The sequence below is a fragment of the Barbus barbus genome, assembly GCF_936440315.1.
Source record: "Barbus barbus genome assembly, chromosome: 35".
In the NCBI taxonomy this organism is placed as follows: domain Eukaryota; kingdom Metazoa; phylum Chordata; class Actinopteri; order Cypriniformes; family Cyprinidae; genus Barbus; species Barbus barbus.
Window position 1 is genome coordinate 6,735,566 of NC_136763.1, and position 25,920 is coordinate 6,761,485.

A 25,920-nucleotide genomic window follows, 5' to 3' on the forward strand; every position below is an offset into this window, starting at 1 on the left:
TGTGTTGCTTTCTGAGAACTAAAACACAACTTTAAACACGCACATACTCACCCTGATGGATTGTCCACCTTGAGAAAAGCCTGGATAACCAGTGGAAACTCATACTTTACTATGTACAAGTAGCTGGACATGGCTATGAGAGGAGAAAGAGAGAAAGGATGGCTGTGAGATTGCACTCACATATACAGTAAACAACCTAATCCAGGACGCAATCGTCCACTCCAGGGGATTGTGGTTATTATATAAGCAAATGTCACAGTAAAGAAGAGAATCAGTTCTATTTTTAGTTTTTCTAAACATGCACCAAACGCCAACCAGCTCAGGGTCTTTTTCCATCAATGTAAATTAAGTCACAGTTCAACTTTTAAAAAATAATCATAAAAAAAATAATAAAAACATGTTATACATCTTAAAAATCTTAAAATAAAGTTACACAACAGGCTGAGACTGAGATTCATTTAATCACTTCATATTTATTAATCGTAATTAACTAATTATCAGAAAACTTGGAATAACCTATAAAAATATTCAACATTTTTTAAAGAAAATAATTTATATTTCCAATAATAATCAGCAGAAAGACTGTCCTATAATTATTTGTAACGAAATAGAGCACAGCCTGTCTACTACATTGAGGAAACAGAGAAGACAGGTTACCATGATAATGAAGAAATAAAAAATAAGAGTGATGACCTAGAGTGCAAATGAGAATCAAATGACACTGCTATCCATCCAAGTCCAGTCACTCTCTCTGCAGAGGTGTATACGTGTGCTGTGCCCTTGACAGGTCACAAAGCAATACATTGTGTCTCCTGAGACGTAACGTTTGACAATCTCACCTCCAATGTTCTGCAGGGTGATTGCAATGCCGGCAGCCATCTTGCCTGGTGTGCCAAATGCTCGGTAGCCCAGTTGTTCATAAGCTCTAATGCCTGACAACAAAGGAAAACGATGTGAATAATAATAAGGTTATGTGAATCCTAATAAATAAATCAGGTTCTGTTTTATAAAATTTATTTGACAGTCATTCAGATTTATTCATTATTAAAACCACTATCATTAAGTAATATCATGGTATATGTAAGGTTTGTTCGTTCTTCAAGGTAAGCATGTGGTAAACCTGGATTTGGGGAAACAATGTAACCATGGGCTTATAGTTTATATAGCACTGACAATGACAGCCACAACTGATCAAGCACAGCAGACACTTGGCTATTTTTAGCCTAATGCACACCAGAAATATTCTGGCCAATTAAAATCTATCACAGAGGAGTGGAGCAGATGGTCACTGAGCCAACAGAGAGAGAAATGTCACATCAGTTAGCACCTCCATCTAAACCAGCTCTTCAATTTAGCCAACACCGTCTCATCCCAAATCGTCACATATTGAAGCTTGGTCAGGACCGTTTTGGCGTCGCTTTTTGATGCTCAAGGTACCCCTTTAGCGTCACTTTTTGACGTAAAGCGTCCTCCGTTGTTTTAAATAAGAAACCCTTCTGGGAATACTGGGAATTTTATTGTCATAATTAAATGATATATTGGGTAATAAATATATGTAGGGGTGTGATTTTTCAATGTAAACAGTCAAAACAGTTTTATTTATATTACATTATTTACACATTTATGATCACATAACCCAACCCCTGCCCCTAAACCTACCATCTGTCAATAAAACACAACATATAGCAGGCAAATAATTTATTTAAAAAGTATTAATATTCCAAGGCTTCCGAGGCAAAACTATTGATTTGTGAGAGGAACAGATGCGATCGCCGTCTCCGAATGCCGTAAAGGCTTCCTGTGTGCTGCTGCAGTCTGTGTGCGAATTCAAAAAATGCCGCCAGAAGAAGCCTTACGTCAGCTTTGGTTTGAAATGTCATTGGCTCTTGCGTGTCTCGTGATCGAAAGGCTATTGACTCGTGTGCCTCGTGACCAATTGCATCATGCTACGGGACGGTAGTATCTTTTTGAATGAGATGTAAGTGCGTTAACGGAACGGGATCATTTTCAGCGATTACAACCTTGTGTTTTACTCTCTTCTTCGCATAAAGTCTTCGTATGGTTTCAGAAGGCTTGGAATGCAATACGACTTGTTTGTAATGTTTTTATACTGCTTGTTTATGGTCCGTTTTTGCAATAAATACCTGTGACTGCACTTATATTTGCCTGTGTGTGTTTTATATTGTTCAGAGGTGGGTAGGTTTAGGGTAGGGGTGGGGTTAGGTGCTCCAATGAAAGTAAAAATTTATATATAATTATTTCTATTTTTTACAAATGCATGCAAACCATTAAATTAAGACAAGCAACTGAAAACAATGGAGGACCCTTCACGTCGAAATGTGACGCTAAAGGGGTACCTTGAGCGTCAAAAAGCACGCCAAAACAGTCCTGACCAAGCTTCAATATGTGACGAGTTTGGGATGAGACTGTGTTTATTTAGCTCAGGGCAAAGGTTCAGTTTTCATATCCAAATTATATTCTTAAATATACAGAGGAGAGCTTTAAACTGGTAGCGGGTCAGTGTAATGAGTGTAACTCACCCACAACGCCTGAAGATTTTAGCAGCAGGTGAATGGAGTATGCAGACAGACCAGCAATAACAGTGAGGAGAATTCTGAGAGACAGAGAAGACAAATGAACTGCAACTGGAACCATTGTCACTTACAAGTATGAGTATGGCTTTGTGTTATATTTATAGAGTACTTTAAAACAGCCTATGGTTCAAAAGCACAGTATAGAAAGCTTGTAGGATCAAACACACAAGGGATAATCCAACTCAAGACAAAGTAATATTTTAGGTTCAAAACAAGAAATTAAATCTATGACAATTACAGAAAAAGTGATTATGAAAAAAGGAATTTCTATCAATCATACAATATAATTACACTGCCGTATACATCATACTTGCTGAATGAGATCCAACACTTTCCCAAAATATGAAGTGTGTTTTGTAACATTTTTGCTTTTAAAAACCATTTGTAAGGTAAAAAAGTCTTGATTTGTAAAAGCTTCATTCTTATTTTTATGGGGGAAAAACTGTATGTTAGGTAATAATTGGGTAATTTTAGGCCATTTTTTGCATATCAGCAGAATATTTTCATGCAGAACGCAGGACTGTAGTATATATATATATACACATACATACATAATATATAAATTACATCAACTTATAACTGAATAATTTAGAATTAAAAATTAAACAATTTCACTGTATATCTAAACAATTTCTAAACATGCTATGGTTATATTAACACATAAAATATAAAACAAAAAAATATATAACAGGCCTAATTCTAAGAGTTGAAAAGAGGTTATAGTCTCAGGAAGGTGGAAAAATACTAGACATCATAATCACAGGCACATCACAAATAGCTCATAAATGCAACGGCACCCTCCAGCTGCCAACATCTGGATAAACATCTCAAACTGGGAACCCAAAATATGCTCTATTGACTCTTTTTCCTCCATCCAAATGTCCTGTTTAGTTCCTTTTCCTAGTTCCAGAATGTCTTGGCATCTATACTGACCAGGCCTAACCGCCCTCTGCCAAGCACTCAGTTTCAACTCCACACTTTCTCACGTCTTCCATTTGCCTACTTTTTTCCAAATGACGTGGCTGAACCGCAGGAGGAGAAGTCAACGAGTGCAGTTCTGCTGGAAACGGCAGTGCCCTGACTCACATGAGCTCTGAAACGGATATTCAGCGTTAAAAAAAATCTCCCAGCCTTGACTAACATTCCACTCATATTTAAATAAGTGGAGCACAACTAGTACAGCTAATCGCTCACGTTTAATAACAAATTACGCTGGAGGAGGCAACATTGCGAGGTTAAAAAGCTTTGAAAACTCGGAGACAGAACATGCGATTTGTTCACCAGCTGCAGTGTGTAAATGGAGGCAGCTGGCTTGAATGAAGGCACTATGTGATCAGTTCAGCATCTAATCATCTTCTTTAGCAGCTGATTGTGATGAGATATTTAATATCATCTAAGCTCCAAAAGACACCGAAAAAAGTTCTTAATTTAGCATTTATACTGTAGCTGCTCCAAAAGCTAGTTGCTGCCTTCAAAAGCTTCCTAACTGAAATGAAATCTCACAAGTGATTTGGATTTGGAACATTCAACTTACTTCAGTCTAAAATGACTTGGATAAATAGAATAGAACATGATTTGCAAATGATTAGTGTAGTTATAGCCATTTTTAGGTTTTCCTTCTTATAGCACCAATAAGTGTCCAAACTCCACAATTTTTTATTGTGACCTCAGATTGAGCTTTTACATAATTGTTCTGAGTTTGGCGACAATATTTCATTCCGTTCAAAAGTTATAGCCATTTTAGTAAAAGTGGCCCTGCCCCTTTCAAACGTTTTGGCATCCCTTTATGACGGTGAGTCAAAAGTTCAACTTTTTTTTTTTTTTTGATAATTATTGATATTCACTGTCCAGAGAATCTTTCTGCACTAGCTTGGTTCCGATCCTGTGAAAAACCTAGGACTAGTTCACAAAAATAATTTTTTTTTTTCAAAAATCCAAAATACCCCAACAATTTGAAAGGTGATGATCGAATCCGATTTATGAGCCATTTCGTACTTTTGATTGCTGTAGCGCCCCCATCAGGTCGATTGGGGCGAGCCTTGGTGACATTGTAGACCAGGGATCCTCAAATCTGGACCATTCCTGCAGAGTTTAGCTCTAACCCTAATCAAACACACCTGAGCATGCTAATCAGAGTCTTCGAGATCATTAGAAAATCACAGGTAGGTGAGTTTGATCAGGGTTGGAGCTAAACTCTGCAGCAGATTGGCCCTCCAGGGAAAGATTTGAGGAACCCTGTTGTAGACGGTGTAAGTTAGGGGTCACCAGACTCCTGGAGGGCCAGCTAATCAAGGTCTTACTAGATATACTTGAAACTTCCAGGCAGGTGTGTTGAGGAAAGTTGGAGCTAAACTGTGCAGGACACCGGCCCTCCAGGACCAAGTTTACTTGCTTAAAATAATTTAAAAAATATTCTTACTGACTCCATACTTCTGAAATGTAGCGATATATATGATGATAATATAAAAAAAAATTATATTATTAAATTAATATAATTTTTTCTGTTGATTAATTTCAGCACAGAATGAAATGAATAATCAACATTTCTCTCAAATCGTTTTTTTTTTTCTTTTTTCAAGAGTGTTAAATCTGTGATCAAGACCAGTCTTGAATGCTACGGTGCTAGAATGTCTTGTTAGAACCTGAAGACAAATACTGTTAATTTAGTATCTCACACAATTTATTCCAGAGTGTCTGGGCGTGTTTCTCCATTTATAGAAGGCCGTTTATCCAAGTGGCTTCATCAGTTCGTAAATTAATGGAAAAACACATCTTCAGCAAATGGAGGAAGAAGTGGATGACTATAAGCACACTGTTAAATTGAACTGAGCATGGTGCTACAGCAAATCATTATCGTTGATTTTTTGGCAAATCTACTTTGTATGACACAATACTTGCTCCCACTGTTTAGAGACTTGACTCATAAACATGTCTTTTTAATTCCAGGAACATGAAATAAACGCATATCCTTGAGCAATAACATTTCCCAGTAAGCCACAGGAAGCTGAATTTCAAAGCAAATATTTTTTTGTTTGTCATTATCTTGTACAAAGAGCTGCTCTTTCAAAGCCAAGCAATGGAGTCCCCAGGTATGTTTAGGCTAATTTAGGTAATAAGATTGTCCCAGATGTTTCTCCTACAATTTCTTAAAAATAGAGGCAAATAATACATATGATGATAACTATCTGATGGGAGTTTATTGATATCTATTCCTAAACTCCAGAATAGACAAATGTGAAATCTGTCAGCAGTTTGCTTTCCATTTAATGTCACTCCTGACATTAAATTACATTAAATTACATCAAGTAAAAAAAAAAACCCACAACCCAAACAGGCAAAACCCAATATCAACATTTTAGAATCTGTCCTTTATCTTCATCTATAAACACCACATGCAACAATAATCAGCAGAGATGATGCAAAATTTATTATAGTATATACAGTTCAAAATGCTCATCATATAAGTCATAAAGCACAAAGAAAATGTTTTTACACTAGCATACAGACTCCACAATGACGTCCTCATTGCAAGGTCTAGGAAACTCCCATAAACCTTATGAATTCATTCCCAAGAGCTGCACCATTATTGAAAGGAATATAAGCTGCATTATTAAATTTTGTCTGGGATTGATTTATGAGTAGCCCGAAGCCGCAATCAGCACTGGAGAAACACTGCTCTCAGATCAGACAGGTACCACATGTAGAGAATCGGGAGTACAGAAAGTTCAAGTGTGCCAGATATCGCAGAACTCCAGTCACACCAAACAGCTCAAACCCAAAGCCCTCTCAGAAAAAAAAAAAAAAAATCCTCTATATATTGCTCAACCAGAGATTAAAAGGCCTGACTGATTTTCATAAAGCATGTACAACCTAATCTTCACGATCACAGCAGAGAGCCCACGTTAAGTAGCACAGACCATTAGATCATAACTACTGTAGACGACAGACCCTTTGTTAACAAAACTAATACAGTGTGCCTGCCGTGAACATGGAGCTCCCGTGGAAAGTGAGAGTCCTGGTACAGCCCGCTCGGCTCTTCTGAAGGTCAGTCAGGAAACAAATCTCTCTGGCAATCTGACTTTTCTAATAAAGGCTGCTTTACAAGAGGATTAATACAGCGGGTGGACCAGTTCACAGAACGGGAATTAACACAGATCATAATAAAATGTAGGGAAGCTGTGACATTGTAATAAATTTGGCTGAATAATAGTATTAATTTCTTTCTATCTTTCAAGAAAAACTAAAAATCTAAATGTCAAAGGGTCAAAAAGTACTGCATTGTGCATTGCGTAATCACGCATATGTGATATAGGTGGACATATCGAGCCAGTACTTTCAAAGAAAAAAAAGTCAAACACCCTTTATAAAAAAAAGGAAAAACAACGATATCGGACCATTTTGAAGTTGGAGGAGAAAATGAGCTGAAGTTCTTCGCCCTTCTCTACCTTTTTGAACCGAAGTACACAGACAAACAACTAACCGCGTGTGACGTTTCCAACTATGTAATGCACGAATTTGCGGACACGTATCACAGAGTGTAAGAAAAGCATTTGTGTTTCAAAAGTATATACGTTTTTTTTGGAAATTATCGATCGTTTCTCTAGACAAGACCTTTATTCCTCGGCTTGGATCATGTTGAGGCTGTATTGAAACTAATTTGGAACATCAACCCGTTGGCTGCCATTGAAGTCCACTATATGGTGAAAAATCCTGAAACAACTTTTTCCTCAAAAACCTTAATTTCTTTTTGACTGAAGAAGGAAGGCCATGAGCATCTTGGATGACATGGGGGTGAGTAAATTATCAGGAAATTTTTATTTTGGAAGTGAACTAATCCTTTAAAGGTTGTGCAAGTTAAAGCAAGTACTTCACAAGCATTCATTATTATCATCAATTATACTGGTTTAACAGCATGATGACAATTCAATTACATATCAATACACATCATAATAAACTCATTAGGATACATATTCAGCAAGAATGACAACGGCTTTCATTCTCAATAAAATATCAAAATTCTATGTTTGATCAGCAGTAAAAACAATATTAATTCTGGCTCTAATGTTTCCCCACAGAGTGGTTTATGATGATATCAAATGCATAGTGATTTTATTAATTGTAGCTCAAAGTGGACTATATATTCTCCATTAAGCCATTTCCTACAGTCTGAATGCATAGAGTTTGACCTAAAACTGTAACTTACACAAAGAGGACAATGCCTGTGTTAGCCATTGCATATGCTAATCCCAGAATTCCACTTCCCATGATGGCATTCCCCAAGTTGAAGACAGACATCCCAAAAGAAGTCTTTCCCTCAAACTAAAAAGACAAACAGAGTCCACACATTCACATCTGAAAAATATTATGATCCTGACACACTGTCACAAATTGACATACATGAAATCTTACCAAAAACTCAACTTACATCAGTGAAGCGAGGGGTTTTCTTGTCATCTGCGTTGGACAGGAACTCTGAGCTTTCTGCCAGGTTTGCCTCTGCATTACCTGGAGTTCTGTCAGTACTAAAGACACAATTAACACCCATGAGGGATTGACTGGCAGTGCATCACGAATAACTTATGGTGGGTGCTTTGCTTTGTTTACAGGTGCATTATGTGCAGATGCAGAGAAGCACTGTTTTGTTTGCTAAAGATTCTGCTCTCTGTATGACATACCTGGCATTTTCAGTGCTATTTGGTACAAGTTCCCTACAGATCAGTGTAGGAGCCGCATCCACGAAAGCACAAGAGACAGGGAAATCATGATGGACACACCCGTAGATAAACACACTGAAGGCATGTGGCCACAAGAGAAAGTGATGTCTAGTTGAGAAACGTTTCATTTGCTTTTGTGAAGGCGAGCGGTTCTTCTACATGCAGGGTGATTTTGTCTCGCATATAAAAGAACATACAGGTGTTTCTTCAACTATGGGCACTTTTAAGTCTTGCAAAGAAAAAAAATATTACCTTAAAAGACACTTTTTGTTTTCTCAATAATTTTTTTAAAACAGTTAATAACAGATAATGTTTTTATGATGATTTTCATATTACAAGATTGATTGTCTGGGTCTGAGAAAAGGGTAAAACAATTCAAGCTATATTTTAAAAGCATTAATATTTTAATGTTACCTTAAAGGGATACTTCGCCTAAAAATGAAAATTCTGTCATTAATTACTCTCCCTCGTGTCGTTCCAAACCCATAAGACCTTTGTTTATCTTTGGAACACAAATTAAGATTCTTTATGAAATCCGAGAGCTTTCTGGCTGTGTATAGACAGCAACGCAACTGACACGTTCAAGGCCCAGAAGTGTAGTAAAGAAATCATGAAAATATTCCAATTTTATGAAGCTATGTGCTTTGTGCACATAGAATGTATTCTATATATCTTCCCCTGCTCATAAACAAGGCTCAGCGCATCCAGGTTCTACTGTATATCAGAACGTCGGCTCCTGTGTCAGCAGCACCATACACATGCATCATGATATTCTTGTGAACGTTTGTTGAAGGCTGACATAGAAGAGAAGAAATTGTTGAATAAAGTCGTTATGTTTTCTTTGCACAAAAAATTATTCTCATAGCTTCATAAAATTATGGTTTAACTACTGATGTAACATGGACTATTTTAACGATGTCCTTACTACCTTTCTGGGCCTTGAACGTGGTATAGTAGTTGCGTTGCTGTTTATGCAGGGTCAGAAAGCTCTTGGATTTCATTAAAAATATCTCAATTTGTGTTCCGAAGATGAACGAGGGTTTTACAGGTTTGGAACGACACAAGGGTGAGTAATTAATGACAGAATTTTCATTTTTGGGTGAACTATCCCTTTAATATAACCAAAAGAACAAAGTTAGTTGTAATAAAAAATCTATTGTTGTCACATAAAAAGTTCCTGTAGTTGAAGAAACACCCATACACATAAATTTGCACAAAAACACCTACACAATCACAGACACGTTGGAGCTTTGAACATGACAACATAACATCAGTGCTACTGAATGTGCTCAGTGATGTCTGAACTGTGCTGTTCAGTGACTTTTAGGACTGTGATGACAGACAGGCTTCACCTTATTAAGATGACATGACTGGATACTTTAATGCTAGCTGGAAGATACTGCAAAAACACACACTAATGTTCACACATACTGTATATATGCACTAAATGTATATAAAGCTTAAGGCACCTCTAAGATAGACTGAATGATAGATTGAATGATAAAGCTTATACCAACTGAAACTATAATACTAAATCTATACACATTGGATGACTGACAATAAACCATCCTTAACCAGACAGACATTATATTGCACCCTTGAGCGAATACTTACTGAGCTGCATCTTCTGATTGGCTTTTTATTGCAGTCGCAGTAGTCTCCTCACCAGCTTCGTGCTCCTTCCCATTGGGGATAGTGTTCATCTCGGCGGGCTCCATGCTTTCAGAGCGATTATTCTCGGTCTTCAAGTGTGCGTGTGTGAAAGAGGAAGATCTATAAAGAAACTTTGTGTCGATCCCTTGTTTCCCTATAAGAAAAGGATGCAAAAACAGTACATATTAAACCCAGCTTGTTTAAAGGACACATGATATGTTCATCTGTGTAAAATGGAGCAGTGAAGTATTACGCAAGACCTTGAAATAGGATATGATATGAACCTCAATGCCTGAAACGCACTCTACATAGGTACATGACAGTTTGAATACAATTTTTCTAGTTAGTAAAAGTTAGTTAAACTGCTGATATATTTCTGAAATGCTACATCAACAGTACCCCATTTGGTTTAAAGCCATAGGCATTTAAAGGTAACTTTATCAATCCAATTCAATTCCAGAATCTGAAATGAACTTAAAGCAGAACTGCAATTCAAATTTGAAAAAAAGGAAGGGGACTTATTTCTACAGCGAATGCTAGCAGTGCAACACAACCAAATACAACAGAACTGATTATAAAGACAAATTTCCCTGGTCTATTTTTGCCATATTCGAAACACCTTTAATACTTCTGGCACAAAGGACAAATGTATTTGCAACAAACACTTTTTGATGCTTGGCATCTGTGAAGTGGTGTTAAAATAATAATAAAAAAATAAAATAAATGTAAAAAATCTAATACATTTATATAGCTGTAATAAGTGTTATTTTTAAAGACAAAAATTAAGGCCTATATATACATATCTATATATATACTATATATATATATAGGCCTTTATAGGCAGGCCTTACAGACAGACAGACAGACAGGCTTCTCTGTATTTCTCTCATGTGTTTCTTACTTCTTGCATGACAAAACAGCTCCATCAAACCTCTGCCACTGCCAAATGAACTTTGCAAAACAACCATTAACCTTTTGCACCGTACCATACAACTGAATAAGTCGTCACTTTCCTGACTCTACTGAGAGGCGTTGTTCTTGCTTTCCTACTTTCACTATATGGCTCCTGATGTCTCTATAGCTGTTTTTGTGGTCTCTTCCTGCCTTCATTGGTGCCTGACTCCCTGTGGCTGCTTATGATGGACCTGTTGGAGTGCTGAGTCCTGAAAGCACAAGTTGACATGTGTCTCCAGGTTCCCATTTGGCCCCCTGGTATTCCCAATCCTGGTCTGAAAGGACGGAGCCCTAGTATCACATTAGCTACAAAGCATAAACAGAAGTAGGGGGGAAGAGGAGGGGAGGGAACCTACACTCCAAACCAGCGGGCCCATTGAGGAAGGCCATGAAAGCCAGCAGAACCAGCTATGACCAGCTCTGAACCAGTTCTGGCCCGCTTTGTCCATTCATCTCGCTTTTTTTTTTTTACAGCTTTCTTCCCATTCCTTTGCTTTTAATTAGGAGAAGCTTAACATAACAGTCATGCTCTCTTCATGCTTGAAACTCTGGGCTGGCATAATCTCAAGTTCCCCCTTTTTTCCATCTGCCCCCTCGCCTTTTCTCCGCTACACCCCGCAAACGTGAATTAATAATATAGCAGAAAACGAATCGGTGTAAACTCTGGGAAGATAAACTCTGGTTCATCCAGCGAGATGCCACGTTACTCGGCTTGCTGCGCAGCCACACCGAGAGCAATGTGGTTGGGCAGCAAAGCGCAGTACGCAATTGTGCATGCTGTGTGGTTTCCTGGGAACAGGGTTAGAGGAACAGAAGGGTGATTGTGCCAAGCGTCATTATACCAGTGGGGCCTCCTCGGCTCAAACTCGCCAGGGCACTCGAAGGGCTGAAAAGGTAATTCATCGGGCTCCCTAATTCAAAAAAACGCTGAACCTTAAATTTGGGAATGTGTCATGAAATGGGAAGCGGACCTATGATTGGGGCAGAGGTCTGTGCCAAGATGCTGAATGGAAAAACCGGCCTGTCCTTCATGCACTGCGCTAATCAGACAGACACTGGTCTGACCGTACCAAATAGATGGTTATACATGATTGGCCGGAGGAGTTCAAGGCTTTGGGCGGAGTCAATTGAGTTAATGGCAACAGGTCCCATTGTAGCATATTCAAACACATAATAGGAGCTGCGTGCGCTCTGTGCCGGAACATGTGACGACTTTCAACCGGGCCTGAAAAACACAAACAGAATTTGTTTTCTCCGATGTCTGGCAGCTCCTAAACACACTGGGGAAGAAACAGCTTTGCCAACTGGGTCATAGCTTAAGTTTCTTGAATAATGAGAAGTTTATTCATAGATTAAACACTCCACGCAGCCTGCTTTCAATTGTGCATTGAGATTAAACTCGCTAGTACAGATGCACATTTCCAAAGAGTAATAACATCGCCTCCCTGCTGACGTAACAATGTCCCACGTTCTCAAAAAGAGGCTGGGACATGCTCATCTGTACTCATTATGTCTGACTGACTTCGAACAGTCACATGCAAAAAAGCATGAGCGCTGCATTTGTCGTGACATGATGTGGTGTTGTCAGTAGCCGATTTAGCTCTGTGTCTGTTAAAAGCACTTATTAGAAGTGCTGCAGCGGCACATCAGTGCAAACAAAACAGCCTAAGTGTCCATAAATTACTGTTATTAAGACTGGTTCATCCCTCTCTGTCACGGGATTCAACGGCAGCTAAAATTTGTGTGACTAGGAATGGATTAGAGAAAGAGGTGTAAAGAAATAGATTAAAAGAAAGAGGGATTAAAATTTTATATTATCAGAAGAAAATGTACGATTATTAAGGGGGGTTGCCAGGATGTTGCTATGCAGTCGCTCTGTTCTGGACAGTTGATATAGGTGGTTGCTTCTAGGTGGGGGCAGTCGTGGCCTAATGGATAGAGAGTTGGACTTGTAACCTGAAGGTCATGGGTTCGAGTCTCAGGTCTGGCAGGGATTGTAGGTGGGGGAGTGAATAACCAACACTCTCTCCACCCTCAATACCACAGCTGAGGTGAGACCCTTGAGCAAGGCACTGAACCCCCAACTGCTCCCCAGGCGCCGCAGCATTGGCTGCCCACTGCTCCAGGTGTATGTTCACTACTGTGTATACACTTGGATGGGTTAATTGCAGAGCACAAATACCCAAGATTCCTTGATGAATAGAAAGTTACAGTAAAAAAAAAAAACATTTGAAATCTTTTGAAACATCATACATGTCTTTACTGCCACTTTTGATCAAGTCCGTGCTGAATGAACGCATAATTTACAGTATTTAAAAAATATATATATATAGTTTTTTATTTTGTTTTTTATTTGATCACTCATTTATTTATTAGAAAAGTATGTTGTGCACCTACTGTAAATTTAATACTAATAACACAGGCAGTACATCTCTCCTGGGGACGTGAGGACAGTCTTCTCCATTTTCTAGGGTGAAACAGTCCTGAGATATAACCCAAACATCGTGAGAGTAATCATCTCTTTGTCTCCAAAAACCACAGAATCATATTTACAAAAGCAAACTAAAAGACAAAATAAGATGAAGTGAGACTGAAAGAAAGATGAGAAAAAAGAGATTTAGACAGAAAAATCTAGCACCGCTCTGGAATGTTTGCCCTCAGCTTTCAGATGTGCGTGAGCTGTGTACGTGGTTTGGTGTCCCGCTCTTTTCAATGATCCCTGCTGTGTGATTACTTACAGACATACCAGCTGTGTGTATCTGGCATATACTCACACGCCTCTGCTATTCACTTCGTTAAACCTGCACTGTAATATCCAGGCTAATTGCTCAGTCAAAAGCCCCAGGTCTTTAATTAACTGATGAAGGATTTGGAGCTGCTGTGAATAGTCCTCTGTCCACCCTAACATCTGGATTATAATCTCAGATTAACTGTATTCTGATATATTCACCCTATTCCAAGAAAAATGAATCAGGTTATTACTAAAACATTATTTAATTTAAAGTCGTGACGTATTGTCAAGTATGGTGACCCATACTCGAAATTGGTGCTCTGCGTTTAACCCATCCAAGTGCACACACACAGCAGTGAGTAGTGAACAAATCCACACACACACACCGTGAACACACACCCGGAGCAGTGGGCAGCCAATGCTGCGGCGCCCGGGGAGCAGTTGGGAGTTCGGTGTCTTGCTCAAGGGCACCTCAGTCGTGGTATTGAGGGTGGAGAGATCAGTCGTGGTATTGAGGGTGGAGAGAGCGCTGGACATTCACTCCCCCCACCTACAATCCCTGCCGGCCGGAGACTCGAACCCGCAACCTTTCGATTACGAGTCCGACTCTCTAACCATTAGGCCACGACTTCCCATTGGAGAGTTGTACTGGGGAAATTGAAGGGGCTCTTCCCTTGCAGAAAGCAGTAAGATTTTCTATAAACAAAACAAAAAGCACACAAATTTTCAAAACAGGTTTTCTATTTCAGATAAATGCTGTTCTTCTGAACTCTCTATTCATATATCTATACAAAGAAACCTGAAAAAATTATATTATATACAGCTGTTTTCAACATAATAATAATAATAATAATAAAATGTTTTTGAGCAGCAAGTCAGAATATTAGAATTATTTCTGAAGAATCATGTGACTGGAGAAATGATGCTAAAAAAATCAGCTTTGAAATTGCATTTTAAAATATATTTAAATAGTAAACAGTTATTTTAAATAATAAAAACATTTCACAATTGTACTGTTTTTGCTGTTCTTTGGATCAAATAAATGCAGGCTTGTTGAGCAGAAGAGAATTCTTTAAAAACATAAAAAATGTTACGGTTCAAAAACTTTTGATTGGTAGTGTATATTACATATTATTTAATAACAAGATAACAATATAATATAAAAAGAAATAAGAAATAAAAATACATATATAATTATAAAAAATAATTAGTAAAAAAAATAAACATAAAACATAAGCCTAGGCTAGGGTTTGACCTAAAAGTGAAAATTCTGTCATCATTTACTCACTCTCATTTTAAACCTGAATGACTTTCTTCAACAGGAAAACACAAAAGTAGTCATTTTGAAGAATGTCCAAGTTGAAGTTTTCCATATAAGGAATAATATAAGGAACTAATATTGTCGAGGCCCAAAAATTACATAAAAGTATCATAAAAAGTAACCTCATTAATACAGCCCTATATGGAAGAGTGAATGAGAGATGCAGTCAAAGTGCATAAAGCACATATTTTTTAATTTTTGGAGCTTGATGGCCTCAATTCACTTCACATTCTGTGGTAAAGAGTAGCAAACATGCTGCCTGATTCCACAGAAGAAATACTGTCATATGGGTTCAGACATGAGAGTGAGTAAATGATGACAGAATTTAAATTCCTTCTCCTTCTCTTCACTGAGGCAGAAGTCTCTAAACTCATCCTTTTTAAATCATCCTACTACTTGTCCGCTTGATCCTATTCTATCTCATCTCCTTCAAGCCATTTCTCCTACAGTTGTACCTGCACTCACTCACATCAACACATCTCTTCACACTGGTGTTTTTCCCTCAGCATTTAGACAGGCTCCTATAACCCCACTACTTAAGAAACCCACCCTTTACTCATCTATTTTAGTGAACTACAGACCAGTTTCCCTTCTTCCATTTGAACGAGCTGTGTTCAACTAAGTCTCTGCCTTTCTCACACAGAACAACCTCCTCGACAGCAACCAGTCTGGTTTCAGAAGTGGACATTCAACCGAGATTGCCTTGCTCTCAGTTGTTGATGCCCTATGACTTATCTTGCTGAATCTGTCTGCTGCTTTTGACACGGTTAACCACCAGATCCTCCTATCAACCCTATTGACAAAGGGCATCTCAGGAACTGCACTCCAGTGGTTTGAGTTCTACCTCTCAGATAGGTCCTTCAAGGTATCTTGGAGAGGTGAGGTGTCCAAGTCGCAACATCTAACTACCAGGGTGCCTCAGGGCTCAGTTCTTGGACCTCTTCTCTTCTCTGTCTACATGGCATCATTAGGTTCTGTCATTCAGAAACATGGCTTTTCATACCACTGCTATGCTGATGACACTCAACTCTACCTCTCATTCCATCCTGATGATCCAACGTTAGCTGCTCACATCTCAGCTTGTCTAACAGACATTTCTTGATGAATGAAGGGCCATCACCTTCAACTCAACCTTGCCAAGACAGAACTGCTTGTGGTTCCATCAAACCCTTCGTTTCATCACAATTTCACCATCCAGTTAGGCTCATCAACCATAACTCCTTCAAAAACAGCCAGAAACCTTGGAGTTATGATTGATGATCAGCTGACTTTCTCAGACCACATTGCTAAAACTGCCTGGTCCTGCAGATTTGCTTTATTCAACATCAAGAAGATCAGGCCCTTTCTTTCGGAGCATAATTTACAACTCCTTGTTCAAGCTCTTGTTCTGTCCAGGCTGGACTATTGCAATGCTCTCTTGGTAGGTCTTCCGGACAGTTCTATCAAACCTTTATAATCTATCCATAAAAAACAACAAGATTCATTTTTAATGAGCCAAAAAGAATGCACGTGACACCTCTGTTTATCAATTTACACCGAGACTCAATTTACATCAATTTACTGAGACTTGTGATAGCACTTGCATATCATTGCTCTTTTGTTGATTTTGGTTGCTTACATTGTCCTCATTTGTAAGTTACTTTGGATAAAAGCGTCTGCTAAATAACTAAATGTAAATGTATCTGTAGGTTGGCATAATCATATAGCCTACAAATTCCTTCCACAAGTAATGGGGAAGATTAAACAGACTAAGACATCGACAATGACATTTCTCTCCTATTTTAGAAGAGCAGCTAATACAGCATGTATTTTCAACACAATCCAACACACACATTCACACAAGTGCAGAATCTGTTGGATTTTTCAAAGCCATCACACAGGGGCTAAACTGGATTAAAACTGGATCACATGCCCGTCTGACTGCAGGATAAACATCCAGAGCCTCCATTTGCTATCAAAAATAGCATAAGACATTCACACTCAGTCATGTGACAAGCAGAGATGTATAGCGCTAGCATCACACCATTTATCCTGTGATGTGAGGAGCAGATATTCTGTCAAGGCTAATGCTGGTGTGTGGATAACAGTCATCTGTGCAGGGGATGGATACATAAACAACACATAAACAAACGCGTCAAGGATGAAAATATATTTTCTGACTGCCATGATAAAAACCTTGTATTCCATTGTAAAAATTCAGTTGACAGTTTAAGTAACTGAGTTTCTCTATTAGGTGTTCAATATTGCTGATGGAGACATTGTTCTTTTGGAAAATTCTGCTTAATTTTAAGCATAATCTAATTGGTGCACAATAAAGCTGTACGATATATATAAATAAAATCAATATCATTATGGCATTAAGGCTGAGATGCTGAAAAACAGACAAAATAAAAAGCTTAGCATTTTAACAACTGAAAATGAAAAATGAAATATGATTATACAGTGTATTATAAAATAAAATATATTTTTTTAAATATACTACTTTTTTATTTACAGCACAGTATTATTGCACAATACATTTACTGAAATAAATTTAATTTAATAATCACAATAAATAAAATAACTGTATTATTTTACAGCCATACTGAATTCATTTTTTGAAAGACCTGTCTGCAATATGGTTAATACCTATAACGATAATGATAACTATTAAGTTGAAATAATCACTGAGATTCTATGAAAATAGTGGAGTTCACACCAAAACAATAACTAATACTGAAAAACAATATCGGGTTCACTTTCAGAACAAATTTGTTCAGCTGACGAACAATAAAAACACTGAATAAAAATCAGAATCCATCCTGCTTTAAAGAGATGGAGGATTTAAAGTGGCATCAAAACTGCAGCACGCAGTTATAATAAACAGAACGTTGTCATACATTGGTGTGGATGATCATTCTTGGTGTAGAAACAAAATATTGCAATGTCCGTTCTTTCAAATATTGAGCAGCCCTAGTTCATAGCGGCTTCCACAAAAACTCGAGTTGGCCCTCAAGAAGTCTACAAGTGTACGGCAATCCACACGAGATGCTGCTGGATGTCAAATGGAATGCATTGTGTAAAACTGCATCATGCATCATCAGTGCTTGTCTTCATATGTACTGCACCTCACTCCTCTTTTTCCCTTTATCTGGAGAGGATTTGAGGACTTATGTGATTAATGAGATCTGTCTGACGGAGATTAATTCCAAACACCAATTTAGACGTCAACTATCAACCCTTCGTCCCTCTCCTAATCTGACAAATTACATGAAAATCTTCACTGCCGTTCAATAATTTGAACTCGGTAAGACTTTTTTTAACAAAAGACATCTCTATGCTCACCAAGACTGCATTTATTTGATGAAAAGCACAGTAATATTGTAAAAAATACTACTATTTAAAACAACTCTATTTTAATACATTTCAAAATGCTATTTACTCCTGTGATGGCAAAGCTAAATTATCAGCATCATTACTCCAAACTTCAGTGTCACATGATCATTCAGAAATCATTCTAATATGCTGATTTGCTGCCCAACAAACATTTCTTCTTATGAATGTCGAAAACAGCTATGCTTCTTAATATTTTTGTGAATATTTTTTTCAAGTTCAAAAGAACAACATAAAAAAGACTGACCCCAAACTTTCAAAAGTTTATTTAAAAAAAATAAAAATTTAAATACATGCCTTTCTTTAGTTAAATGATGCAAATGTACTGTAGAAAAACAAATCATGCATGCAGGTGCATCTCAAGAAGGGGACGATTGTCACATGGAAGTACATCACATGCTTCCAGTGCAGCAGGGAGATTTAGCAGCTCTCTTTCATCCCAAGCAAACTCTCTCACTCTCATCTCGAAAAGAAGCTTCAGGCTCAGAATGAATCTGTCAGATCCTGGTGAAGAGTTTTTTCATGTCGGTTGCCACAGTGGAGGGGTTGGAGACGTCACAAGCATCAGGCACTGGCTATATGTTGAGCTTCGCCTGGCCTCTTTTTCCTCCCCAACTCTCCTTCACTCCCTCTTTCCACCACCAAAGCTTTCTGGAGGCAGCGTGGAGAGTGACTCATTGCAAATGTGATTTATTTATAGGCCTGTGCTCCACATCCTGTCGGGGCTGCTCAGGTTCCCACACTGAGATCGCCACAGGTAGTGGAGTTAACATTACACATGCACAAACCAAGCACAGGAGAAAAACCACACCACACTTGACTCACACAGCGGACACATGTGACAGGAAAACAAGATGTAGTAGACCTAGTAATCTGCTTAAATTATGTCTTTTATGTTGAATGGCAGTGATTTTCATTTCATTTAAGACTGAAAAAAAACATATTTCTTTACAATATTTAAATAAAAAATTATATATCAGATTAATATTAATATTAGAATTAAACTGTGCACTTAGCTAATATTTATTTTTACTGTTTTTGTATATATTTCTATACATTACTTTTATTTTTATATTATCTGCTTATGAATAAAGTTTCAAATCAGTTACTGAGGTTCCAGTTCATTTGGGATGCTGTCTTTGAATGTAGCTGTCTTTGTACATAGTACACAGCAAAGCAGCTCACTAGGTGTTGGTACAGAGTCATTAACAACAGATGATATTCTAAAATAGAATTAAGTAAAATACTGTGAAATTTAGCTCTTTGTCTTCAGTAGCCAAACATGTCTTATTTCACACTCTTGTTATCCATTAACAGTTACTGCAGGTGTAAATGGTGAGATACTAGGCTTTTTAAAGTTACAAGGTTTTGGATGAAAGCCTTGTGTGAAGAATAAAGCCTTATCCAGTGAGAAGGGACAGATTAAAAAGTGTGACTAACATGAGCGATCTCATTACTTTACTAAGCTGTAAATAAATAAATAAATGTCATAAAAAAGAGGGAAGAAAGAAGTGATGTGCTGGTAAACTGTCACATTAATCCAGATTGTATAAAATGATGGCATGATGAACGAGAGCATGTGAGGCCATAAGAAACGTAGAGATTAGATGCTAATGCCTGACTGCACCGAAGTTGATAAATCACAGTCAAAACAACAACAAAAAAACAGTTAGAAAAGAAACTGAAAATCATTCACACATTGCATTTTGGGTAGATAACCCTAACATGATCGTTGTTGCATTATGGGTAGCTGACCCTAACATGATAAGATCTATGATCCATATCACCATTATTTTTCATATTGGTTTACTTAGCAGTACAGCCAAACTAATTGTCCTTATTAAAAAATTTAGCCTTACAAGGTAACAAAGAAAAAAAAAGAACAATAAAAGAAAAACCTTTAATCATTAGTTTTTGTTTTGTTTTTTAATCTAAATTTAATTTAATTAAAAATTGGACATTACTAACATTTTACAATCAGAAAGTGTGTAGAGTAACTTTTTTTGTCATCATTGTGTCTATTTTTTCATCATTTTAAATCTTTATGTGAAATTGTTTTTTCAAAAAAAAATCCTTAGTTGATAGTTTATTATTTAACCCAATGACATTCACTTTTGTGTCTGTTGGCTAGAAGCATTGAGAGAGTGATAGCAAGTAAAAAGTACTCACTCTGTAAGTCCCATAATTAATATCTAAAACAGTCAAGTTAGAGTAATTATATCCTGCTTACTCAAAAAAGGCTCATCTTCAATAAGAATCTGCCTTATTTACTTGAGTTCACTAGGTTCAAAGGCTGTGACCGTATTTGTTTTCACTTTGCACACGTTCTTCACACAACTGCCATTTCCGGTGAGTAGGGGCATGTTTCGCTGTGGAAGTTATTGTTTGACTGAGTGTCGAGGAGAACACTAAGGCAGTGTTGGGTGAGTCAGGCGCTCGGCAGATGAGGGAAGCCTCCACATGTTGGCATGTCTGCAACAATGGAAGAGAGTAACAGTGGTCCAAACAGGGCGTATCTTTTCAGGTCGGCCCATCAAACGCCATTCTGTGCCAGTGTCCACACACCAGCCCCAAACAAAGGGACACCCACTCCTGTCTTCCCCAATGTTCTTCTCTTGAGTCACATGATGAGAGCAGAATATCGTGAGGGGATGTCACCGTTACCAGATGGCAAATCTATATACTGTTGACACCTCTGATGAACCCAAGTGACCAATTGGATGCCAAAGCTCAGCTGACGACATCAAGAGACCCCCAATCACATCCAAGGTCTCAGGACAAAGGATACTAGGCATTCATTTCCTCTTTAACAATAACACTATTGGTTGAGTAGAGAGAGACAATGTTTCATTGACTTGCAGCATACTTGACAAGAATTAACGGTGTTGTAATTGTAGTCACAAATCCTTTATCCAATCATTTAAAGTGAATTAAAGCATTTTAATTGTGAGAAATAATGACTTGTTAACCCTGACATATGAAATTACTTTTTTTAAATGGAACCTTTAGACAAAATATGATTATCATATCTGATACATCTGGCTTTTACAGCTCATACAGTATTATATAGGGAAAATACGGAGCTCACCCCTGAAGAGTAAAAAAACAATGCAATACAATACAACTATGACTGATAGATAAACAAATAAACGTTCCTCAAATGATCTATCATTTTTGATTCTCATATTTTCAAATGATTTTTCTTAAAAAGTCTTGGATAATCAAGTAATCCAATGCTGATTCAATTCATTAAGAGTTCATCTTAAAATATTATTAACAATATCATTTATTCTTATATTTACTTTATAAAAATCAGTAAAGCTTTCACAGCAAAAAGACAACTGTATCATAACCTGAAGGGAGAATTTTTTATAATTATAAGGCCTATATACTATAATTTATATATACTGTAAACTAGGGATGCTCCGATCAGGATTTTTGCAGCTGATACCGAGTACTGATTTCTTGTCATGGTGATCGGCCGATACCGATGCCGATTCTGATGCTTGTGAGAGGCAAAATGATAGATTACTTTCACTAAAATACAACTATTAATTTATCTATCTATAACCTACGACTCAAACCAGTTGTAACAAGACGTTTCTGATCTACATGTAGCATTATTAATCTGCTATAGCCTATCTATACATATATATATATATCGGGTAATTAAAAAAATGCATTCTGTTTATTTGCGGGTGGATAAAATAAATCATAAATGATGCAATATTAATATTATAATTTTTTCATGAGGCAGACGATTTCATTTGTGTGTGTGTGTGTGTGTTCGCCTGATCGGGAAGTTGCAGTGACAGAAACGGTGACATTCCAGATAAAGTTTAAAAGGGGTAAAGCCTCTGTTAATGCTACTGAGTAGGCTAATATGGCCAAAGAAGATATTTTGTTTTATAAATAAATGTTCATAGAGCGACTACGATTAGCCCCGGTGCCCGTGGAGCCGTACAGCCTGCGCTCCGCGTGTGCAGTGATGCGCAGATCAGCTCTAAAGTCGCTGAATCAGCTGTTAAAAATGAACCATCCATTCATCATATCATCATGCAAAACATACACGACATATAGTGAATTTTTCATTGTTTCTCGAAACGTCATAGCATTTCCACACCGGCGATGTCTGCAGCATAGACGTCGTCACACATTGACGTCATCAAATTTCGATCGGTTCGTGAGATCGGCCAAATGTATGAGAACGATCGAGTCATAAAATGTGATTATCGGCTGAGACCGATCTCCGGCCGATCGATCGAAGCATCCCTACTATAAACGATATACTATACTCTATTTATAAACTATAACTATATTGATCATTTAGAGGCATTAGAAAATTGCATATTAATTATGACACAGATAGCTTTACAATGTTAAAGAGATGAGTAAATGTGTAAAATATTCTGTTATCAGTTACTCTTTTTTATTTTCCTTTCTTATTTTCCACAAGTTTGGAATGAGAGTGAGTAAATGATGACAGAAATTTCATTTTTGGGTAAATGCTGAATATAAATGGCAAAGATGGAAACTGGACACATGAGCTTTGCCAACACAAACACCGCAATCATGATACAATATAAAACAATATCGCAGCTCTGCTGAAATTAACCAAATTCATGCAAACTGAACCATAACACGAAATACACCAGTGAGACATCTTAAACGGTTAGTTCACCCAAAAGTGAAAATACGCACCATTAATTTGTGTTCCGAAGATGATTGAAGGTCTTATGGGTTTGGAACAACATGAGGGTGCGTAAATTATAACAGAATTTTCACATTAACTAACCCTTGAAAGTACTGAGACCAGGAAGGGCATTTTGTTAAATTATATTTTAACATTTTGTTTAAATGTGCAACTATGTGTGCTGATATGTATCAAATTTAATATAATATTCCTATACTTGTCTGTTTTTGTCTGGACTCTAGTACTTATTTATAAACTGTAAATTAGTGTCAAATTATGTTGTTAAAACCTAGCACACGCACATTTTAAATTGTGTGCATGAATTTATTGTGGTAATCAAGAATTGACTTGCTCAAAATAATTATTCCACCCACCAAGCATTTTAATTCAAAATGATAAACACACAATATAGATAATATTTAATTCAGCACAGACAAAAAATAGGGGGGGGGGGGGTTGTCCTGTACATTCTTTTTAGTTCTATACAGACGCTGCATTAGAATATGCCTCCATACTATACAACAGGTGAAAACAGAATGTAAAAACAAATGTCTGAATTCATCGGTGAAAAGTACCCCAATGACCTACTACTAACACTGAGATTCTGAAGTGCACATACGTGGTCACTTTACTATCCCATGAAGCCACAGAAGAGGAGATATGAATGGCAGTGAAGCGACACTAGGTCACATGACAACATGACAAATGTAGTATGTGAATATAGTATCTATCTATCTATCTATCTATCTATAATAGTATATAGTTATAGAATTTAGCAACTTATAGGCCTACTATTATTTTGGGAGGGCGCTAGTCACATATGATAGTGAAGGCACCATGTAGCACATTTCTGAATGGTTAAACAGATTGTGTTACAACTCACTGCATGTTACAACACTCCCCTGTCATCCCTACTTAATAATTAACAAGAACCAATTTAAAACCTCAGTGACGCACAATCATGAATTGCTTATTATGAATGTTTAAATTGCAAAACAAAACATAAGTATCTGCAAGTGGGGCTACGTACAATAGACGTCTTACACTGTGCAGTAATGGAGGTCCTGCCTGTGTTTTCAGCCCACTCCAAGCACACAATTGACCCTACTGAGAGCTGTCACATCAACACTCACAATCTGCTTGGGTTGTGAAGTGCTTTCAACAGAACCAGTGATAACAGACCAGCTGCCCTGTATCTGTGTTTAATAACATCCTCTCTTTCTTTTTGGCTCTATTGTGTTATTTTATTCAGCAATTATAGGAACAGCACACATGCTTTCATTTCGACATGCATGAAGAGTGCTAATCAATGTTGTTATGCAACTTTTGAATCTAAAGTTGGAAATGAATGATAGGCCCAAAATTTGTCCATAAATAAATAATCTACTATCTTAAAGTAAAAATAATAATAATAAAATCAAATAAAAATACTTTAAAGGAATAGTTCACCCAAAAATGAAAATTTGCTGAAAATGTACTCACTTGAGACCAATTGATTATCTGCAGTGAATGGGTGCTGTCCTCTCACATCATAGTCAACTGACTATGGGTTCGCAGGAAGCAACAGTTTAAAGTTGATAACGTCTTAATGATGAATTTATTTATTACAAGCACGCGGCTTATCATTTCACAAGCTGTTAATTGATGGACTCCACCCATTCACTGCAGAAGATGAGCAAGTGATGTTACTAAAGTTCTCCAAATCTGTTCAGAAGTAGAAATAAACAGGTCTTACAGTGCGTTATTTAGCAAATTTTCATTTTGGGGTGAATTATTCCTTTAAGAAAAATAAAGTTGTGTAGCCTAACCTTGCTTCGGATTCAAACTCTCTAAAAGCACACTATTATTCCATTTTCACACATATTAAGCAAATAAATGATGTTTGCTTTTCATTTATTAATTTTTCATTTAGTTAAAAACCAGCTGCACTCATCACAAACAATCTAAAGCTAACATGGTGCAGATCTGACCATTTCTTATTGAACCACCTTTTAAACAAGCGATGTTCCAGATACATTTCTGTATATTTCGAAAGGGCATACAATAAGAAAAACAGTAACCATATAGGTCAATGTGCACATAAGAATAATATTTCAAGTATTCACCTGTTATCTTGAAATGTCACTTTAGATAACTGGGACACGGGAAGAGCAGGCCTAAGACATCTAAGACGAGGTGCATTCAAAATGACAGGATTTGAGAGAAATCAATTCTTTTGAAGTCAAGATGTGATTATTACGCACTGTCTAACGCCCCCTGTGGGTGCACAGACCTAAACATAAAGGATGAGAAGGAGAGAGAGACAGGGAAATCGTGCTTTCACTCTTCCTCAGCTAATCACTAGTTAGACCACATTAATCTACCACCTGAAGCCATACTGAATATCTCAGCTTCACCTAGGTCACTTCTGCTGGGTCGCATCTGCTACCCAGACGCTCTGGGATGACACTACACAAAGGCACAGGTGCACACAGGAACACAAGTAACTCCTGTCCATTCACACACTGAACCTGTACTGTAGTCTTAACAAGAAGACTGGAGGGGGGGGGGGGGGGGGGGGGGGGGCTTGATTTGTTTATATCTGTTTTATTTTATTTTATTCTGTTTTACCTGTTATATATCTGTTTAACTATTTACTGACCTTGACACACAGTCATGAGGATCTTTTTTATCAAGCAAACAGTTACACCACACTGCATCATGTCATTGACTATGTCTCTCAATCCCTACTGGGCTGTCTACTTGGACAGCATTTGGGGTATCATGGGCGCATGCGGACTTTTGGGGAATCGCAGACGCTTTCCTCTTCACGCACTCAGGATCATCTGATTATGATTTAGCTTTTAAATCTACACACAAACCTAGGATGCAAAAAAATGCCGTCTAGA

At 37.4% G+C, this 25,920-nt stretch overlaps 1 protein-coding gene across 1 annotated transcript in view; it reads right to left on the minus strand.

The window, feature by feature from the left end:
- LOC306855065 (sodium-coupled neutral amino acid transporter 3-like) overlaps positions 1-25,920 on the minus strand; it is a 44,774-nt gene that overhangs the window by 18,372 nt on the left and 482 nt on the right. Inside the window, exons 2-7 of the mRNA XM_079393491.1 lie at positions 9,923-10,115; positions 8,020-8,116; positions 7,798-7,913; positions 2,541-2,614; positions 840-932; positions 52-133 (exon numbers count right to left, since the gene is read on the minus strand). Of these exons, the coding sequence (XP_079249617.1) occupies positions 52-133; positions 840-932; positions 2,541-2,614; positions 7,798-7,913; positions 8,020-8,116; positions 9,923-10,026 (566 nt within the window). The 5' untranslated portion in view covers positions 10,027-10,115. The remainder of the gene's footprint in view (positions 1-51; positions 134-839; positions 933-2,540; positions 2,615-7,797; positions 7,914-8,019; positions 8,117-9,922; positions 10,116-25,920) is intronic.